This window comes from Carcharhinus amblyrhynchos, chromosome 7 (genome assembly GCF_965287045.1).
Source record: "Carcharhinus amblyrhynchos chromosome 7, sCarAmb.v2.hapA, whole genome shotgun sequence".
NCBI lineage: Eukaryota > Metazoa > Chordata > Chondrichthyes > Carcharhiniformes > Carcharhinidae > Carcharhinus > Carcharhinus amblyrhynchos.
In genome coordinates, this window is record NC_137330.1 from 59,736,999 (window position 1) to 59,758,012 (window position 21,014).

General features: G+C 41.8%; 1 protein-coding gene across 2 annotated transcripts in view; it reads right to left on the reverse strand.

The window, feature by feature from the left end:
* Positions 1-840: 840 nt before the first annotated feature.
* The window catches only part of opn5 (opsin 5), a 47,494-nt gene continuing 27,320 nt past the window's right edge, over positions 841-21,014 (reverse strand). For both annotated transcript variants that reach the window (XM_080193286.1, XM_080193287.1), the window contains exons 4-7: positions 16,401-16,571; positions 15,982-16,316; positions 12,155-12,402; positions 841-1,656 (exon numbers count right to left, since the gene is read on the reverse strand). In XM_080193286.1, the coding sequence (XP_080049412.1) occupies positions 1,593-1,656; positions 12,155-12,402; positions 15,982-16,316; positions 16,401-16,571 (818 nt within the window). In that variant the 3' untranslated portion in view covers positions 841-1,592. The remainder of the gene's footprint in view (positions 1,657-12,154; positions 12,403-15,981; positions 16,317-16,400; positions 16,572-21,014) is intronic.

Here is a 21,014-nt window from a genome sequence, read left to right on the forward strand (position 1 = left end):
CCTATCTCATGCCTGCGACATCTATTCTATGACCCTCAGTCTGCCATTATTCACCTGTGCCTTGGGCCGCTCTGAGATCTTGAATCTCGGGTAGGTGCATTGCTAATTGCAGCTATCGCGCCCCCTACTGCACTGCTGACCAATACACAGCTGCCAGTTGTTGACTGGCCAACAGCACACAGGGCTGGGATTTCTGTCCCTAGAGTCCTTGATCCCAAAGTTGTCCTGCTGCTGCCCATTTAACCCATTGTTTAGCACTTAATTCATCAGGACTTTCCGAAAGAGGGTGCTGGGGCTGTGACTAGTTCTCCAGCAGGTAAGGCCACCGTTGCTTCTGATAAATGCTGCCCACGAAATGCCATATCTGTGAAACCAACTGTGGGTTGGTGCATCTCAGACAGCAATTTTTAATTTTCTGCAATTCAGGGCACATTTTCCTTTACTTGAATTTGCAAAGATATCTGTGCATAAATAATTTTGGGCAGTATCACAGTTACTTTGATAGAATAGCATTTCATAAAGTGATGTAACGATAAATTAATCCCAACTGTTTCAAGTAGTTTAAGCACATCTCTGGTGGCAGTGCTGCTGACAGTCTCCTGAATGGTGATAAGACTGAATATGAGCACTGTTTGCCATAATTGGATACATTTTGCCCAGTTTGACTGGGCTGCTGCACAGAGCTCTTGAACCAGCAACTAACGTGGGATAAAATGACCATTTAGCATAGTCAGGAAGTAGTAAGAATAGTGAAATTAAAAGTAGGAAAAAACAGACGATATATTTTTTAAAATTTGTAATAATACTGAAATGTATTCACAATATATTTTTTCTGATAGCATTACATTTTGAAGATACAATTCAACAGTAAAAATGTTCATAGCCATGATAGATTGTCACTCATCAGCAGGAAACAAATATTTTGGTTATTATTACTCTATTTTGGAAATTAAAATTGTACTTTGTACACAGCAGTACTTGAATATTGAAAATAAATTAATGCTAAATGATTTTTCATTGCATGATCGTGGATACTACTACATAACATCTTTCACATATCTTTACTTGATGGTTATTAATCATAATATGAAGAAAATATAATTACATCAATCACAAAGAATACTTGCCTGGAACGCTATCTCTATTGATGTCATAAATGTCATATTTTAAACATGTATAGAACCACAGACTCCCTACAGTGCAGAGAGAAACCATCAGGCCCACTGAGTCTGCATTGGTTCTCCGAAAGAGCATCTCAGCATACTTCAAGCAAAACAAGTCAGTAGGTTCGTTCATTGCTATGTGTAATAGTTGTGATTTAAAATATTGAATTAGCAGTTATCTATTGTTACTGTGTTTAAATATGTATTGTCAGAAAACTGTTAGCATGATTTATAGGTTTTGGCAGATTTATCAAGATTTTTACAGGCGAAAAAAATGTTTTCCATAGCAGTAACCACAAGCTGCTACAATTACAACCCAAGACATGTTTATTGCCTACTTTTGGTCTTCACGAATTGGAACATGCTCAGAAAAATCAACTGACAAGGTGAAAATCAGAAAAGCTTTCAAGGAATGAATTTAGTCCAATTTCAGCTGCCCAGCTTTGTCTCATTCACTTCTATGTAACTACAACGTCCAGTTACTGGGGCAGATCTAAAACAAAATAAAGACAACAGTAAGAAGAAAAGTAATATTACATGAAACTACAATTAAAATGATGGTTAAATTTCAGTTCTTAAAATCTGACATTAGCTACATTTCCTGTGTTCAACATGTGTGGTCCTTGCTCATTCAACAGGATAGGATTTAAGCAACTTTCAGTATTCTCCAATATACTTCAATATTTATCTCTTTAATTAAACTTTTGTTTTTGCACAGCATTATATTGGAATATTTTAAACTAATCCACATTGTTGCAATTTATCATTTATCCAACGTTTTTAGCAATCATCATCCAATTCTGAATAGAGGAAATCAGCCAAAAGATTTCTCTTCCACATTAATGATTCTACATGGCTTATTCTCTTTCTGTTAGAAAATATGACAAAAAAATCTGTATTTTTGTAGCATATAGAAGTTTCTATAATTCAGTTGCTAGTCATCAATGCCAGTAAATATGGTAACATTTACTAAAACCATTGGGATGTACACACAAGTTCCCAGTGATACCCACCATAAGCATTAGTCTATTCTTGATTATCAGTAAAGTGATGGAAGGGGTCATCAACAATGCTATCAAGTGGTACTTGCTTAGCAATAACCTGCTCACTGGTGCTCAGTTTGGGTTTCACCAGGATTTTGACCTCATTATAGCCTTTGTTCAAACATGGAAAAAAGACCTGACCTCCAGAGAGATGAGAGAGTGACAGCTCTTGACATCAAATCAGATTTGACCAAGTATGGCATCAGGGAGGCCTAGCACAAAGGAAGGTAGTTATGGTTGTTGAATGTCAATTATTAATTTTAACACAGAGGGTGGTGAATATCTGGAACAAGCTGCCATAGTGGTAGAGGCGGGTACAATTTTACCTTTTAAAAAGCATTTAGATAGTTACATGGGTATGATGGGTATAGAGAGATATGGGTCAAACACGGGCAATTGGGGTTAGTTTAGGGGCTTTAAAAAAAAATGGTGGCATGGACAAATTGGGCCAAAAGGCCTGTTTCCATGCTGTAAACTTCTATGACTCTATCTCAGTTCCAGGACATTACTGCAAGAGTTCCTTGGGGTGGTGTCCTAGAACCAACTATCTCCAGCTGCTTCATCAATAATTTTCCTTCCATTTAAAGGTTAGAAGTGGGGATGTTTGCTCATGATTATACAATGTTCAGCACCATTTTTGATATTGAAGCAATCTATGTAGAAATGTATTAGTCCTAGGCAATTTCCAGATTTGAACTGACAAGTGACAAATAACATTCATGATAGACAAGTGCCAAGCAATGACCATCATCAATAAGAGACAATCTAGCTATCATCCCTTGACATTCAATAGCATTACCATTGCTGAATCCCCCAGTATCAACTTTCTGAGGGTTACCATTGACCAGAAACTGAATTGGACTGGCCATATAAATAGTGGTGCCCAGATCAGGTCAGAGCCAAGAGATCAGATGGAAAATAAGTCACCTCCTGATTTCCCAAAGACTACTACGTGGCAGAAGCCAGGGGTATGATGGAACACACTCCAGTTGCCTGGATGAATGCATCTCCAACAATAGTGAAGAAGCTTGACATCATTCAGGACAAAGCAGCTCAATTGATTGTTTTTGGAAGAAGTAGCAATCAACCCTCCACCACCGATGAACAGTGGCGGCAGTGTCTACCCTCTACAAGATGCAATGCAAGAACTCACCAAGGCTCCTTAGGCAGTACTTTCCAAACCAACGACCATCTCCATCTAGAAGGACAAGGGCAACTAATATTTGGGAACACCACCACCTGGAATGACCATATATTCCTTACTTGGAAATATATGGCCATTCATTCACTGTTGCTGGATCGAGATCCTTGAACTCCCTACCTAACAGCACTGTGAGTGTATTTACACCACATGCAGTGCAGAATTTCAAGAAGGCAGCTCACCACCACTTTCTCAATGGATGGGCAATTAATGTTGTCCCAGCCAGCAACGTTCACAACACATCAATGAAAAAACTCTATATTTCAACAAAATCTCTTGATATGCTGTCACATAGGAGATTAATCCAGCACATTGGAAGGCAAAAGATCAAGAGAAGCTCCACAGAAATTCAAAATCAGCAAGTCACAGATTTCACCAGAGGGTGTAGTATCACATGAGGAGGGAAGATAAAATGCTTAGCTGGAGGAATACAAGTGTATGGAGTTGACTGTCACACAAATTGACAAGTAGTTGGAGAAAAGAAATACTAAAAAGTTAGACTCTTGGAACAAACTGATTGACCACAATAGCTTTTCCAGGTTCTTTACATACTTAACTTCCATATTACAATCTCATGCCACCACAATTCCATTTGCTCAGAAGGACCACACAGCCAATTAACATAACCATTCCTTCTTTTGGGGGGGTCACTGACGAGCAAATTGGAAACTGGAGGTCTATTGAATAGGACATGCCAATGTCTCCACTTTCAGTGTGGTTCATAAGATGTCCCTTGACGGGAAGGATGCCTGCATGGACACCACTTGCACGTGCCAGAAGTCTCGGAATTAGCGCTGCCATGACATGAAACCACTGCACTGCTTGATTTAATGCACTATTTACAAACTCAGACAATAATGGCCCAGTTAAATTATTTACTTGTCTCTTACCAGTGAACATATGTTCAGCAGAAGGGGATTCAAGTAATATGGTTAGTTGAGGGGCTAGTCACCCGACTTACAGTACACATAATTTAGAACAATTTCTGCTATTGCAAAATCTTTGGGAGTACTCCACAGTGTTTCTAGTGGTGAAGTGGTGAATTCCTGTATTTGACAGGAGATACCACTGCATTGCAGCAGGGAGGGGAAAGCAGTTGATAACTTGCTCAAGGAAAGATTGTAACAGGTATCAAGGGCAACAGTTGCAGTGTGCTGGGTCTGAAAGATGGCATGGAAAGGAAGCAGACACAGCAGAGAGGGCAAACACTGTGTGATGTCTTCTGCAAACTTAGAGCTGGGATCATTCTTCAGTGAGCTGGCACACGAATTTGCCCTTCACCTAGCCCGGTGCAGGCTCCTTGTGCCCAATGGCTTATCACATCTTGATTCAAACACTATACTCATCTCCCAGATGGATGCAGTGCCAGTATCAGAGTTGGCCACTGTGCTTCTCAGAGCAAGTGATCAGACTGCTTCATCAGAGCTGTGCTGTTGCTTTCTCTCCTTGTCCTGAGGCTACTGTGACAGAAAAGACAGCTGTTCTTTGTTTGTTAAGAGCAAGAAATCAGAAGGGGAAGATTGGAATGTGAGTTGGCGGCGGCAGGGAGGAGCAGGGATGATGTGGTGGAAAGCAAGATGTCCTTAGTCATCACACCGTCAGCATCTTGCTGCTCATGCCAGAAAGCAGCATAAGGGTGAACTAGGAATGGAGAAAGGACTTAATGTCAGAACATGCCATCATCCTCAATGCTGCAGTGATACAGGATGCTGTTGCAGCCAGCTCCATAACCTTGAGAACCATTTCCTCTTATCAACCGAGAAGGTGCAAGTATCCTTCGCCCCCATTTCTCCGCTCTGCTTTTGTCTGCTTTGTTGGCGGCAATGGGAAGGACATAATACCAGTTTGCGTGTTTAGGAGCGGTGCGACTGGGTGCCAGGTTGGCACTCAGGTTAGCCCAACTTGGGACAAAAATACAATCACGAAAATGAGAAAGCAACATGTTTGTTCAGCCTACATCCACAGCACAGGCAGGTCTGATTTTTAAAAACTGTGCAGGATAATTTTTAGCCTGAATGTTCTTATAAATTTGCCATAGAACAAAGAACAAAAAAAATTACAGCACAGGAATAGGCCCTTCAGCCCTCCAAGCCTGCACTAACAATGCTGCCCATCTGAACTAAAAGCCCACCCCGGGATCATATCTCTCTACTCCCATCTTAGCCATGTATTCATCCAGACACCCCTTAAAAGTCACTATCCTACCCCTTCCACTATTTTCCCCAGCAGCAAGTTGCAGGAACCTACCAATCTCTGTGTAAAAAGCTTCCTTCGTACATCTCCTTTAAATCTTGCCCCTCACACCTTAAACTTAATCCCCCTCATAACTGACTCTTTCCAACCTGGGAAAAAGCTTATTATCCACTCCGCCCATGCCCGTCATAATCTTGTAGACTTCTATCGCCCCTCAATCTCCGTCGTTCCAGTGAGAACGAACCAAATTTCTCCAACCTCTCCTCATAGCTAATGCCTTCCATACCAGGCAACATGCTGGTAATCTTTTCTGTACCGTCTCCAAAGCTTCCACATCCTTCTGGTAGTGTGGTGACCAGAATTGAAGACTATATTCCAAGTAGTGCAGCCTAACCAAGGTTCCATAAAGCTACAACATGACTTGCCAATTTTTAAACTTGATATCCCGGCCGATGAAGGCAAGCATGCCATATGCCTTCTTGACTATCTTCTCCACCTGTGTTGCCACTTTCAGTGACCTGTGTACCTGTACACCAGATCTCTCTGCTTATCAATACCCTTAAGGGTTCTGCCATTTACTGTATATTTCACATCTGTACTAAACCTTCCAAAATGCATTACCTCACATTTGTCTGAAATAAACTCCATTTGCCATCTCTCTGCCCAAGTTTCCAACCGATCTGTATCCTGCTGTATCCTCTGGTGATCCTCATTGCTATCTGTAAATTCACCAACCTTTGTGTCGTCCACAAACTTACTAATCAAACCAGTTACTTTGTCTCCAAATCATCTGTATATATTACAAACAGCAAAGGTCCCAGCACTGATCCCTGAGAAACACTATTGGTCACAGCCCTCCATTCAGAAACACACCCTTCCACTGCTACCCTCTGTCTTCTATGACTAAGCCAGTTTTGTATCCATTTTACCAGCTCCACTCTGATCTCATGTGACTTCATCTTCTGTACCAGTATGCTTTGAGGGACCTTGTCAAAGGTCTTACTGAAGTCCATGCAGGCAACATCCACTGCCTTACCCTCATCAATCATCTTCATAATTTCCTCAAAAAATTCAATCAAGTTAGTGAGGCACAACCTCTCCTTCACATGTTGCCTCTCACTAATACTACCACTTATTTCCAAGTGGGAGTAAATCTTATCTTGAAGAATCCTTTCCAGTGATTTCCCTACCACTGACCAAAGACTCATCGGCCTGTAATTAGCTGGATTATTCTTGTTACCCTTTGTAAACAAAGGAACAACATTGGCTATTCTCCAATCTTCTGGGACCTCCCCTGTAGCTAATGAAGATACAAAGATTTCTCTCAAGACCCCAGCAATTTCCTCCGTTGCATCTCTCAGTAGTTTGGGATATATCCCATCAGGCCCTGGGGACTAGTCCACCTTAATGTTTTTCAAGACCCCCAATAGGTCCTCCTTTTTAATCTCAACATGATCCAAATTATCTACACATGGTTCCTCAGACTCATCATCCACCAAGTCCTTCTCTTTGGTGAATACTGACGCAAAGTACTCATTTAATACCTCACCTATTTCCTCTGGCTCCACACATAGATTCCTTCCCTTGTCCTTGAGTGGGCCAATCCTCTCCCTGACTACCCTATTGCTCTTTATATGCATGTATGTATGTGCGTTGCAAAGAATCACACTGACAGCATTCACTGAACATTATAATAGATATTGAAACACTTCAGTTCTTTATTACAATGCTCAGAGAAAATGTGGGACAAGTTGTGGGAAGAGATGATGTAGACCAAAAAGTGGAGTAGTCAGGATGTTAAAGGCCGATGGGCAGATTTGAACTTACATTTTTTTAAAGGCCACCTTCTGGATTATTGAATAATATCAATTGAAAATATTTTCTTCATCAGCATATCTCACTACACTGCTCATTTTGTGGTGACAATTGTGCAGACTCTATTGGGTTTTTAATTAATTACCACTTGATCATCCAAGTATTTGAAGTACAGTTTCAGGGTCTTTATCTCTGCAATTCTTGTATCAATCATTTATACCTGCAGTCTATATGGAATTGTCAAAGTCGTTTCCACAGCTGTTACCCCAAGCTCTCCAGGGAACCAAAATTTCAGTTGTTCTTTCCCCCAAATATTCTTGGGATTGTGATTTCTCCCTGGCAAATGGGCATTGACTTTTGAGAATTCTGTCCTGGCGGTCACATTGCAGCTGGAGGTTTAAAATATATAAGGTCTCTCAGTTTATTTAAGAACAGAATACTATAGCAGAAGCATGAATAACAATAAAATACAGTCAGTGACTTCCTGCGTTTCAGGAAACTAACAGTGAGTTATAAATGTGCTACCATAGCCATTTGTAGCTGTATGAAATTCTTGACATTGGGGTATTTTGATGAGAACTGTTAAGGTCCCGTTTACAATCAGTGCTTGAGGAAATTGGGCATTTAATGTATAAGCATCTCATTTTGTATGTGGTATTCCAGTGTTCTCCTGTCCATTATGATAGATTATAAACAATCTTCTAAGAGAAAAGCCCAAACCATCCTATCAAATACTGCAACCAGAGAAATTTGGGTACAGAAAATGGAATTATGCATTTATCTCAGGTAGTGCACATTCACATAGAGGATTCTTTGCTGTGCATTGCACATAAGCATCGATTAACTATGAGCATCAGCAGTTAATGGAATTCATAGCAAGTTACCTTATCTTCGTGTTAGTGAAAGGCCATCATGACAAATTTATTGTTACTGTCTTGTAAACACTATGGTTACAGGAATAGGGCAAAGGTTTTGCACTCTCTGACAAAGTTCAATTTCTTACCCCATCAAGAGGGAGGCCAATAGTTCCAAGCTGCAAATTCCAGTGGTTTTACAGCAGGAATGCAAGCAGTTTCTGGCTTTTTAAAAACAAGAAAAGACCAGAACACAAAAGCAAAATACTGCAAATGCTGGAAATCAGGTAAAAACAAAAACTGCTTTAAATACTTTTCTGGTGAAAGGTCAACTCAACCTAAGAGATTGGGCGGGATTTTTCAAGCACCCATATCTCATGTCTTGCGGCAGCGGAGGTGGCCCTTCATTGACTGACAGCAGGACCTTTTGATCCCACTGCTATCAACAGGTTTCTTGTTCAATGGACCTCCCCCAACAGCATCTCCACAGATGCTGCCTGACCTGCTGAGTATTCCCAGTCTTTTATAGTTTTATGTTATAAAATACCAGATCCATGATTCATGGAAATTCCGGGGAATACAATCCCAGTTTGTATGATTTCACCACCTTGTGATTTAACCCTTGCTGTCCTGATATCATTCTGGGAAATCTACACTGCGTACAAATGGATGGAGCAGTGTCACAGAAGATCAATATAAATCAGCAAAATCTAAGACCTAAGCGAGATAGTACTGCCCCAAGTAACCTCTCCCCCCATTTGGAGAACTCTTGCCATTATTGCCACTTCTTGGGGTGGCACGATGGCACAGTAGTTAGCACTGCTGCTTCACAGCGCCAGGGACCTGGGCTCGATTCCCTGCTTGGGTCACCGTCTGTGAGGAGTTTGCACTTTCTCCTCGTGTCTGCGTGGGTTTCCTCCCACTGTCCAAAGGTGTGCGGGTTAGGTTGATTGGCCATGCTAAAATTGTCGTTAGTGTCCTGAGATGTAAAGGTTAGAAGGATTAGTGGGTAAGTATATAGAGATATGGGGTAGGGCCTGGGTGGGATTGTGGTTGGTGCAGGCTTGATGGGCCGAACAGCCTCTTTCTGTACTGTAGGGTTTCTATGATCACGGTCTTTTATTTGGTGGTTCCAAAAGCAGTGATAACTGTGGCATGGTGGCACAGCGGTTAGCATTGTTGCCTCACAGCACCAGGGACCCGGGTTAGATTCCCACTTGGCTCATTGTCTGTGTGGAGTTTGCACTTACTGTGACTGCGTGGGTTTCCTCCAGGTGCTCCGGTTTTCTCCCACAGTCTGAAAGACATGCTGCTTAGGTGCATTGGCCAGGCTAAATTCTCCTTCAGTGTACCTGAATAGGCGCCAGAATGTGGCAAACAAAGCACAACACAGCACGGGAAACAGGCTCTTCGGCCCAATGAGCCCAGGCCGCGACTCGGGGATTGTCACAGTGCCTTTATTGCAGTGTTAATGTAAGCCTACTTGTGACACTAATGAATAAACTTAACTTAAACTGATTTGAACAAAAAATTCCTGGCTCCCCTCTTGTCACTATTGATACATATCAGTCAGTACAGAATGGCAAACCCAATAATTAGGGAAGGGAAATCCATGTCAGTGTGTCGAAGCTACAAAGGCCTTACTGTAAGATTTAGCTTCAACTCTGTTTTTAACAAGCCCAATTTGACAAGATCACAGAAGACAGACCAGCCCAAAATGCCATAATGAATACAAAACTATTAACATGCTGCACAAAGATGTAAAGAGATAATTAAAAAGATTCAGGAACATTACCATAAGATATAACGAGCGAACATCAAAACTGTAAAATTTTTACCCTAACATGTAAGAGAAAATATATAATTTATAAAACATTTCTTAACAAAAGCAAATCTTAACACAGGGGGATTGATTCTCATTTTTGACCAGCTGGTCACTAAACATTGTCCACAGTGAGCAAAGAAATGAAATCTTGGTAGGGAAATTTGCACCTCTCCTTACAGGACTCATCAGATATTCTTCCGTTAATATTACCAATGTACATTCCTGCCTGCTAGTTATTTCTATGCTTCACTTAAGGTGATGTGTGGATGGTAAAGACATGGCTCCAGATTTTGCTGAAAAACAACTGTGTGTGACAGCAGTCACACTTATTTATATACAAACTGACTTGAAACATATGCTGAGGAAGCAAGAATCTGTGAATTGTGAGCTGCCGCAAGTAGCTGACCTATTTTCACAGCTCTGTGAAAACAGCACTTCACCCATAAGCACCCTGCCTTCTCATGGAGTTACATCATTTTGCACATTAATTGCTGATAAAACTTGCCGCAAAAAGTAAATGTACTAATTAACCGAGTAAATACACTTCTAATGATGTGATAATTGTTAACAGCTCTCAATCGATTTCTCTAGCCAGAAAGTAAATTATTATAAATGTGGAGCACTATTGTTTCAGGGATAATAGAAAAGCACACTTTAAATTGTAATTTATCTTGCTTTTCTTTTTCTCTCTCCTAATCCAATTTTTCCTCCCACTTTATTTTCCTTTATGCATCTGATTTTACATCAAATTCATCCATTCTAATTCACTGCCCTCCTCACTACCTCCTTGGTTTCTCTTAATCTCATTGATTAAGGAGACACAATGTCTGTCCTGCTGTTCCCCAAGGTCATGATGTGGGTATGCCGGCGTTGGACTGGCGTAAACACAGTAAAAAGTCTGACAACACCAGGTTTTAGTCCAACCTATTTATTTGATAATATTCTCACAAGCTTTCGAGGGGACAGCCTCTTCGTCAGGTGAATGGAGAGTTTTGGCCTCAGACAGAGCATATAAAGCACAGACAGTTTAGAGATTACTGATTAAAATGCGAATCCTTACACCTAACCTGCTGTTCAAGACCTGAAGTGGCTGACAATGTGAGTGGTAGGAGCACTGATCACAGTTTAAAGAGATGTGTATTGTCTCCAGACAGTACAGTAAGTGAGGTTTTGCAAACCCAGGCAAGTCACGGGGGTTACAGATAGTGCGACATGAACCCAAGATCCCTGTTGAGACCGTCCTCATGTGTGCGGAACTTGGCTATCAGTCTCTGCTCAGCGACTCTGCGCTGTCGTGTGTTGTGAAGGCCGCCTTGGAGAATGCTTACCCGAAGGTCAGAGGCTGAATGCCCGTGACCACTGAAGTGTTCGCCAACAGGAAGGGAACAGTCTTGCCTGGTGACTGTCGCTCGACAGTCACCAGGCAAGACTGTTCCCTTCCTGTTGGCGAACACTTCAGTGGTCACGGGCATTCAGCCTCTGACCTTCGGGTAAGCATTCTCCAAGGCGGCCTTCACAACACACGACAGCGCAGAGTCGCTGAGCAGAGACTGATAGCCAAGTTCCGCACACATGAGGACGGTCTCAACAGGGATCTTGGGTTCATGTCGCACTATCTGTAACCCCCGTGACTTGCCTGGGTTTGCAAAACCTCACTTACTGTACTGTCTGGAGACAATACACATCTCTTTAAACTGTGATCAGTGCTCCTACCACTCACATTGTCAGCCACTTCAGGTCTTGAACAGCAGGTTAGGTGTAAGGATTCGCATTTTAATCAGTAATCTCTAAACTGTCTGTGCTTTATATGCTCTGTCTGAGGCCAAAACTCTCCATTCACCTGACGAAGAGGCTGTCCCCTCGAAAGCTTGTGAGAATATTATCAAATAAATAGGTTGGACTAAAACCTGGTGTTGTCAGACTTTTTACTGTGTTCCCCAAGGTGCCAGATGCCCTCATGTGCTCAATGCACTATTTAAAACCTAAACATTAACATTCAAGCCTAACAAAACGTTGTTTTGGAGTAACTCCAAAGATTATTCTCCCAGTGAGATATTTACCGAGAGTTTTGGTGTGATCGTTTTCGACGGGGCGATCTGAAGCATCCAGAAAATTTTCCAAAGCCACATCGGCAGTCAATGACCTGATAGATGATGGGATTGTACATTGCAGCTGACTTTGCAAACATGGTTGGTACAAAAGAAACTTTAATTGGCACTGAGTCAGGAGTACCAAAGGCTGACCAGACTGAAACAACAGCATATGGAATCCAAGCAATCAAGAACCCTGCGCATATTAACATTGTCACCTGGTGTGGAAACAAAAAGAAAAACATGCTTATCAATAGTCACAACGATCAACAATTGCAAGTGAGCAAGCTTTCAGTATGTAATGAGAATTGATATCAGAAATACAAGCTGAAAATACTCAGCAGGTCAGGCAGTATCAGTGTTCAAAACCCAGGATGAAACTGGCCCAATACAGGAATAAGTTAGAACGTAAGAACATAAAAAAAAGGAGCAGGAGTAGGCCATCTAGCCCTTTGAGCCTGCCCCGCCATTCAATAAGATCATGGCTGATCTGAAGTGGATCAGATTCAATTTCCTGCTTTCTCCCCATAACCCTTAATTCCCTTGTCTATCAGAAACCTATCTACCCGTGACTTAAATATATTTAGCAAGGTAGCCCCCACCACTTCAACGGGCAGAGAATTCCAGAGATTCACCACCCTTTGAGTGAAGAAGTTCCTCCTCAACTCCGATCTAAACTGCACCCCCCTTATCTTGAGGCTGTGCCCTCTAGTACTGCTATCCTTTCTAAGCGGGAAGAATCTCTCTACCTCCACCCTATCCATCCCTTTCATTATCTTATACGTCTCTATAAGATCCCCCCTCATCCTTCTAAACTCCAGTGAGTACAGACCCAATCTATTTAGTCTCTCTTCATAGTCCAACCCCCTCATCTCCAGTATCAGCCTAGTGAACCTCCTCTGCACTCCCTCCAAGGCCAAAATATCCTTGCGCAAGTGCGGCGACCAAAACTGCACACAGTACTCCAGCTGCGGCCTCACCAGTTACCCTGTACAGTTGCAGCAAGACCTCCCTGCTTTTATATTCTATCCCCCTCACTATAAAGGCCAATATCCCATTCGCCGCCTTGATCCCCTGCTGCACCTGCAGACTGGGTTTTTGCGACTCATGCACAAGGTCCCTCTGCACCGTAGCATGCTGCAGCTTTTCGCCCTTTAAGTAGTAATCCCTCCTACTATTATTTCTACCAAAGTGGATAACCTCACACTTGCTAACGTTATACTCCATCTGCCAGATCCTCGCCCACTCGCTCAGCCTATCTAGATCCCTCTGCAGATTTTCCACACCCTCCGCACAATTTGCTTTTCCACTCATCTTCGTGTCATCAGCAAATTTCGCCATCCTACACTCAGCCCCCTCCTCCAGATTACCTATATAAATGGTAAATAGCTGAGGCCCCAGCACCGATCCCTGCGGCACTCCACTAGTCACCAACCACCAATCCGAATAGCACCCATTGATACCAACTCTCTGCCTCCTATTAGACAGCCAATCTTCTATCCACGCTAACACCTTACCCCCAACTCCGTGCACCCTAACCTTCTGTAGCAACCTTTTGTGAGGCACCTTATCAAACGCCTTTTGAAAATCTAGAAACACCACATCCACTGGTTCTCCTCGGTCTACCGCACTGGTCACATCCTCATAGAATTCCAATAAATTTGTCAAACACAACTTCCCCTTAACGAATCCGTGCTGCATCTGCTCTATCAAACCATTCCTTTCCAGGTGCCTCGCTATTTCTTCTTTGATGAAGGATTCAAGCATTTTTCCAACTACAGACATTAAACTAACTGGCCTATAATTCCCTGCCTTTTGTCTGCTACCTTTTTTAAACAGCGGCGTAACATTAGCCGTTAGAACAGCAAACTCATTGCTAAAAATGTGGCTTTGAATTCTCACAGATAATTTTTGCCTGAAAGCATTTAGATTGTTCCATCCTTCATCAGAACTTAAAGGGTTGATTCACTCTTCTGATAGAATGTGAATGCCAAAAATTGCAGGCATGAGTCAAGCCACTGATTAAGTTACAAAATGTGGATCAGCAATTTTTCTGTCATGTGCTCCCTGTAAGCATTGCTGGAAATATAGGAGTTTGGGGTTAGTTCTTGTACTTCTTCAGACAGCCGCAGCAGTGTGTTGATTCTTAACTGCCCTCCAAGGGCAACTAGAGTTGACTATAAATGCTGGCCAGCCAGCAACGCCTATGTCCCATGAATGCATAAAAAAAATAAGATTTGGTGGAGCGCTGAAAAGTGATTAAGATCTATCTTCACTAAGGAAGAAGATACAGCCTAACTAGCGAAAGAGGAGGTGGTTGAGATACTGGCTGGGTTAAAATTAATAAAGAGGAAATATTAAAAGTGTTGGCTGCACTTAGCCTAATCCAGGACTGGTTGGGGTACATCCAAAGATACTGAGGGAAGTAAGGGAAGAAATTACAGGGGACATAAATTTCCAATCCTCCTCAGATACGTACGTGAATGTGAAAACAGGCACTCTGCACTCGCTAATAATACTGAAGTTCATTCAAATGCATGCTAAGGCATGTCACGTTCATTCTGGGTGTGAAACTGTTCACACCCAGAAAAGGTCACTGGAAAGATGGGAAAAGGCCTGGGTCTGGGCACATTTCCAATTTTTTGCTTCACATGCAATCTCACCACCTCGCATCGCCAAACAATGGGCAGGACATGGTCATAGGATCGTGGCCTAGTGTCATAAAAGTCTGAAAATGGTAGTGTTTCACACTAATCTTCTGGGCAAGCATGGCACTACAATCTATGATTGCAGATTTTGTGAACCCTTTATATATTTTGATTGCATAGTGCTTAAGGGGTAATACATTTGATTTCCTGTGGCTATATCTAGACCAATTGGACAAGGAGATCCTACTGATTCGAGATAACAAGGAACATATTTATCTTCACTCTCAGGGTAGAATAAATTGCCTGCCCTTTATAGAAACTAACCCAACTAACCAACCCATTGATCTTTATTCAATTAAAATCAGATTTAGCTTTAACTTGTAATCACTCATGAGTTACACCATGTGTTTAATGCAGTGCAAAGGTGTGTGGGTTAGATAGATTGGCCATGCTAAATTTGCCTCTTAGTGTCAGGGGTCTAACTAGGTAAATGCATGCGGTTATGGAGATAGGGTCTGTGTAGACTCGATGGGCCAAATGCCCTCCTTCTGCACTGTAGCGTTCTATGATTCTATGTTATTTTCTGATCAATTAACAAAAAAATGTCCGGGGGAGAAAACAACTATCAGAAAAGCTCTGTTTGTTGTTCCTCGAGGAATTATTTGAAAGATTAGGAGATTTTCATCCTGAGTTCTGCCAGTTCTTCAGCAAGGTTCAAGACATCAGGAGAGAAATGTCAGAAAGGAAAACATTCCAGCACATCCCTGGCACTTCCAAATATTCCCACATAAAGTAATGTTGAGTATAGAGTTTGTCAGCCCAACAATAGGCAAGTTTATTAACAAGAATAATAGATGAGGGAAACACTTCATGTCATGTATTTCTCAATCATTGCACTGTAGCAATATTAGTAGTTGAATTGGTGATAGGGCTACGTTGTTGTTCCTACTGACTGAAGCAGACTCAAGTAGATAAGAGCACTGTCAGTATCTGTCAACAATATTCAAATCATTCTAACTACTTAAATAATCAACTGTGGTCTAAGTGCACAAACAGGAAGTAGCACAAAACATTCTCACCTAAAAAAATGGCATTTTTTATAAGCCTCTTAAATATTGGTGGTAGATAAATAAACAAATCACTACTTACCTTTGTAAGCTTCATTTCCAGTAATTGGTTATTTTGAACACTTGGAGTGAAGTGTGCAACTTCTTTGGCAGATGATTTTACTTTGGTTATAATTTTTACATAGGAAAATACTATGATGGTTGTTGGAAACACAAGGCAGAAGAATAGTATGCTTAGAATGAAGACCTGTCCACCTACAGAGGCCTGAGCAAGCCACCAGTTCAGAGTGCATGATGTACCGAAAGGTTCAGGAGAATAGTCGCCCCATCCAAGTAAGGGAACAGTGGCCCAAAATGCAGCATACAGCCAGACGAAACCCAAGTACATGAAGGCATGGCGCCTTTGAAGCCAAACACCTGCAAAATTATTAACATAGATATTGAGAAAGCAGGTGACTGAATTACTGCTGCAGCAGAAATTCATACTTAGATGTTACTTACCATATTGGAAGTGGCAAATTTTGAGGTATCTGTCCAAGCTTATAATTGTTATTGTAATTAGACTTCCACATCCAAAGAAGAATCCAGACCATCCATGCCAGCGGCAGCCAATCCATCCAAAGACCCAGCGATGAGCAAAACAAGAGCTGCTCAGGAATGGTATCCCTCCAACTGAAAAACATATATGGATGATTCACATGACTGAAGTAAGGATATTATACACATGACTTAGTTATTGTTGTTTGGGAAGCAACTTAAATAAGGCCCTATATTGAAACCTTTGTAATTCTGAAATGCTCCTTTCGAAGTCTTGAAAAATGGACCAAAAAGCTTTGTGAAAAAAATTAAACATTTTCACCAACATCGTTAATTTTCTTTCCAGTTAGCAGTTAATCCCACTCTGCTGCTATAAGCAGCCTAGACCAAGACTGAATATTTCCCTTGCTCGGGCAGCTGGAAATCACTCCCAGAGCCCACTAAGTCTATGATTTTATGATGACTTTAACTGAATGACACTTGTATTGAAATATTTGCTGGGAGCACTGACAAACAAGCCAGACAGACAGCAAACTTTTGATTTGATTTATTATTGTCACACGTATTGCGATAGTGAAAATTATTGTTTCTTGTGCGCTATAGAGACAAAACATACCATTCATAGACAATATAAGGGAGAAGGCAAGTAGACAGTGCAGAATGTAGTATTACAGTGACAGCTTCGGTGCAAAGAAAGATCAGCTTCAATATAAGGTAGGTCCATTCAAAAGTCTGATGGCAGCAAGGAAGAAGCTGTTCCTGAGACTGTTGGTATGTGATTTCAGGCTTTAGTATCTTCTTTCTGACAGAAGAAGGTGGAAGAGAGAATGTCCAGGGTGTGTGGGATCCTGATTATACTGGTTGCTTTGCCAAGGCAGCGGGAAGTGTAGATGGATTTATATCAGCTCCCACTCAAGGTACAGAGTTTTGCAAATGATGTCAGTCAACTTAAGAATGATTTAGGCAAACATTTTGTTCGTGGTGAAAGAAGTATTTCAAGTTGTAAAAGGCTGAATCCCAAATTACCTCTGCAATATACATGTAATGTCAACTCTTGGAACATTTGAACACACTGTGAGAATGATTCATAACTATAGTATTCATTGGTCTCTGCTCTCCACAGATGCTGACTGATTTACTGGGGGTTTCCAAGTATTTTCTTCTTGTGGCTTGTTCTACTTACTTCGTTTGCTTTACCATGCTATCTTTATATTCCCAATGTAATATTGACAGGAGTAGAGAAAAAGGCAAAATACTAAGAAAGGAAGAATATTAAATGAAATTGCTTTGCAAAAATTAGAGTTGAAATGAATGACATTTCATAAACTAAATTGTTTTGACCGGCTGCTAACACCAATCACAAATAATTCTTATGGAGCCATTAGAGATCATGCTGAATGTTCAGTATGTTTGCCATTCATTGGTTCACAGCAGAAAACACTGTGCTAAATATTAATTCATTCTCATTTGAAAAGACTTCAAACCAATTGGTCAGAATAGCCTTTGTGTTTACAATGGTTTGATGGAAAGTAATGTCTTCAACGGTGTTTCTGGGCCAATGCACAAAATACGTGCTACGCCTCTGTGGTATTGTCAATGAAGATGTTTAAAGACAAGAATAGGAATTGGTGATATGCCACTGAAAACAATTAGGAAAAAAGAATTAAAATGCACCCCAAGTCAATCACATACATTTGTGCAGCGGCCTCAGGCAAGTTAGGAGTCTGCTTCCTAATCAATACCTCACAGTACCTAGATGTTACAACACTGGCACATTTCTGCTCCCCAGACCTACAACACCTGACACTAAAATGCTGCACCTACTACTTTCTGCAGGGGCTCATCTCCGTTATCCTGATGGCAATTTACATCCCACTCCATGCGGACATGAAGATTATGCTGGACGAATTATACACCACTACAAACAGCCTTGAGACGAAACATCTTGAGGCCTTGTTCATCATGGCTGGGGACTTCAATCAGACTAAGCTCAAGAGCATACTACCAAGTTACCACCAACACAACTGCTGTTTCACCAGAAGCCCAAATATCTTGAGCCACTGTTACACAAATTTCATACATGCCTACTGCTTTGTCGCCCACCCACACTTTGGCAAATCAGACCACATCACTGTGCTCCTGCTCCTGGCTTACAAGCAAAAACTGAAGCGGGAGAATCCATCAAAGAAAGTCATGTAATTTTGGTCTGCAGAATCAGATGATCTCCTTCAGGGCTGCTTTGAATCAAAGTACTAGTCAGTATTTAAAAACTCTGCAGTCAACCTGAACAGGTACGCCACTGCAGTAATTGACTTCATTAGTAAGTGTGTAGAAGACTGTGTGCCAAAGAAGCAAATCCACGTGTTTTCCAACCAGAAATCATGGATGAACAGGGATATCCAGTGTTGCTGAAGTCCAGTTCTAAGGCGTTCAAGTCAGATGATGCTGACCTATACAAGAAAGCCAGTTAGGATCTAAGGAGATCCATCAAAGATGCCAAAAGGCAGCACTGGACCAAGCTGGAGTCCCAGGCTAGCCACACCAACCCCCACTAACTATGGCAAGATCTGCAAGACATTACAGGGTACAAGAAGAAGACATATAAAATTGCTGGCTCCAATGCACCCGTCCCTGATGAGCTCAATGCATTCCACGCCCGTTTTGAGCTAGAGATCAGCGACAGCATGCCCTCCAACCTGGAAGCCCTGGATAAACCTGTATCTGGGGTCACCAATGCAGATTTCAAAGCAGCTTTCTCAAAGGCCAACCCACGGAAAGTGACTGAACCAGATGGGATACCCAGACAAGCACTCAGATCCTTGCTGATCAGCTGGTGGGGGATATTCACAGGCATCTTCAACCTCTCTTTTCAACAATCTGAGGTCCCTATCTGTTTCAAGAAGATGACCATCACCCCGGTACCTAAGAAAAAACAAGCAGCGTGTCTTAATGACTATCAGCCGATGACTCTGACATCCATCATTATGAAGTGCTTCGAAAGGCTAGTCATGGCATGAATTAATTCCAGTCTCCCAGACTACCTGGATCCACTACAGTTTGCCTATCACTGCAACAGGTCCAAAGCAGATGCCAGCTCCCTGGCCCTGCACTTAACCTTGGAACTCCTAGATAACAAACACACTATGTCAGACTCCTATTTATTGACTGCAGCTCAGCCTTCAATGCTATTATTCACACAAAACTCATCTCCAAACTTAGTGGCCTGGGCCTTGGCTCCTCCCTCTATGACGGGGTCCTGAACTTCCTAACTCTCAGACCACAATCAGTAAGGATAGGCACCTCCTCCACAATCATCCTCAACACCGGTGCCCCACAAGGCTGTGTTCTCAGCTCTCTACTATACTCCTTACCTATCTATGCCTGTCTGGTCAAATTCCCCTCCAATTCGATTTTGAAGTTTGCTGATAACACCACCATAGTGAGTCTGATCTCAATCCAAGCAAGTGAGTCCAAGCAATAATGAAACAGAGTACAAGAATGAGATGGAGAATCTGGGGAACTGGTGCGGTGACAATATTCTCTCCCTCAATGTCAAATGAAGGAGATTGTCATTGACTTTAGGAAGCATAAAGGAGAATGTGCCCCTGTCTACATCAACAGGGACAAAGTAGAAAGAACATAATAACATAAGAACATAAGAAATAGGAGCAGGAGTAGGCCATCTGGCCCTTCGCTTCAAGTTTTCAGGTGCCCAGATCATCAACAACCTGTCCTACTCCCCCCATGCCAACACTATAGTTAAGAAAGCCCACCAAGGCCTTTACTTTCTCAGAAGACTAAGGAAATTTGGCATGAGAGCTACGAATCTCACCAACTTTTATAGATGCACCATAGAAAGAATCCTTTCTGGTTGTATCACAGCTTGGTATGGCTCCAAATCTGCCCAAGACTGCAAGAAACTACAGAAAGTTTTGAATGTAGCCCTAATCATCATGCAAATCAGCCTCCTATCCATTGGCTCTGTCTACACTTCCCGTTGCCTCAGAAAAGCAGCCAGCATAATTAAGGATTGCACATACCTGGACATTTTCTCTTCCACCTTCTTCCATCGGGTAAAAGATACAAAAGTCTGAGAACACGTACCAACCGACTCAAGAACAGCTTCTTCCCTGCTGCCATCAGACTTTTGAATGGACCTATCTCACACTATCTTTCTCTGCACCCTAGCTATGACTGTAATACTACATTCTACACTCTGTTCTTTCCATCTCTATGAACGATATGCTTTGTCTGTATAACGCGTAAGAAACAACACTTTTCACTGTATGCTAGTACATGTGACAGGAATAAATCAAATCAAAATTAAACATTTGGCCGACTTCCCAAGTTGACAGGTTTCTTTAGTAGTCCTCAGCGTATCTCAGATGTTATCAATGAGATTTATCAGCATTTTCATCGGAAAAATACTCTTCAGAAATTACTTTTTACATGAATGAATGTAAATCTATAGGGAAACTAAAGTTAAAAGGAGCACTGTTGTTATACCAAGAACAATAGAAACACTACAGTGGAGAAGGGGGCCATTCAGCCCTTGAGCTTGCACCGACTCAGCATCTT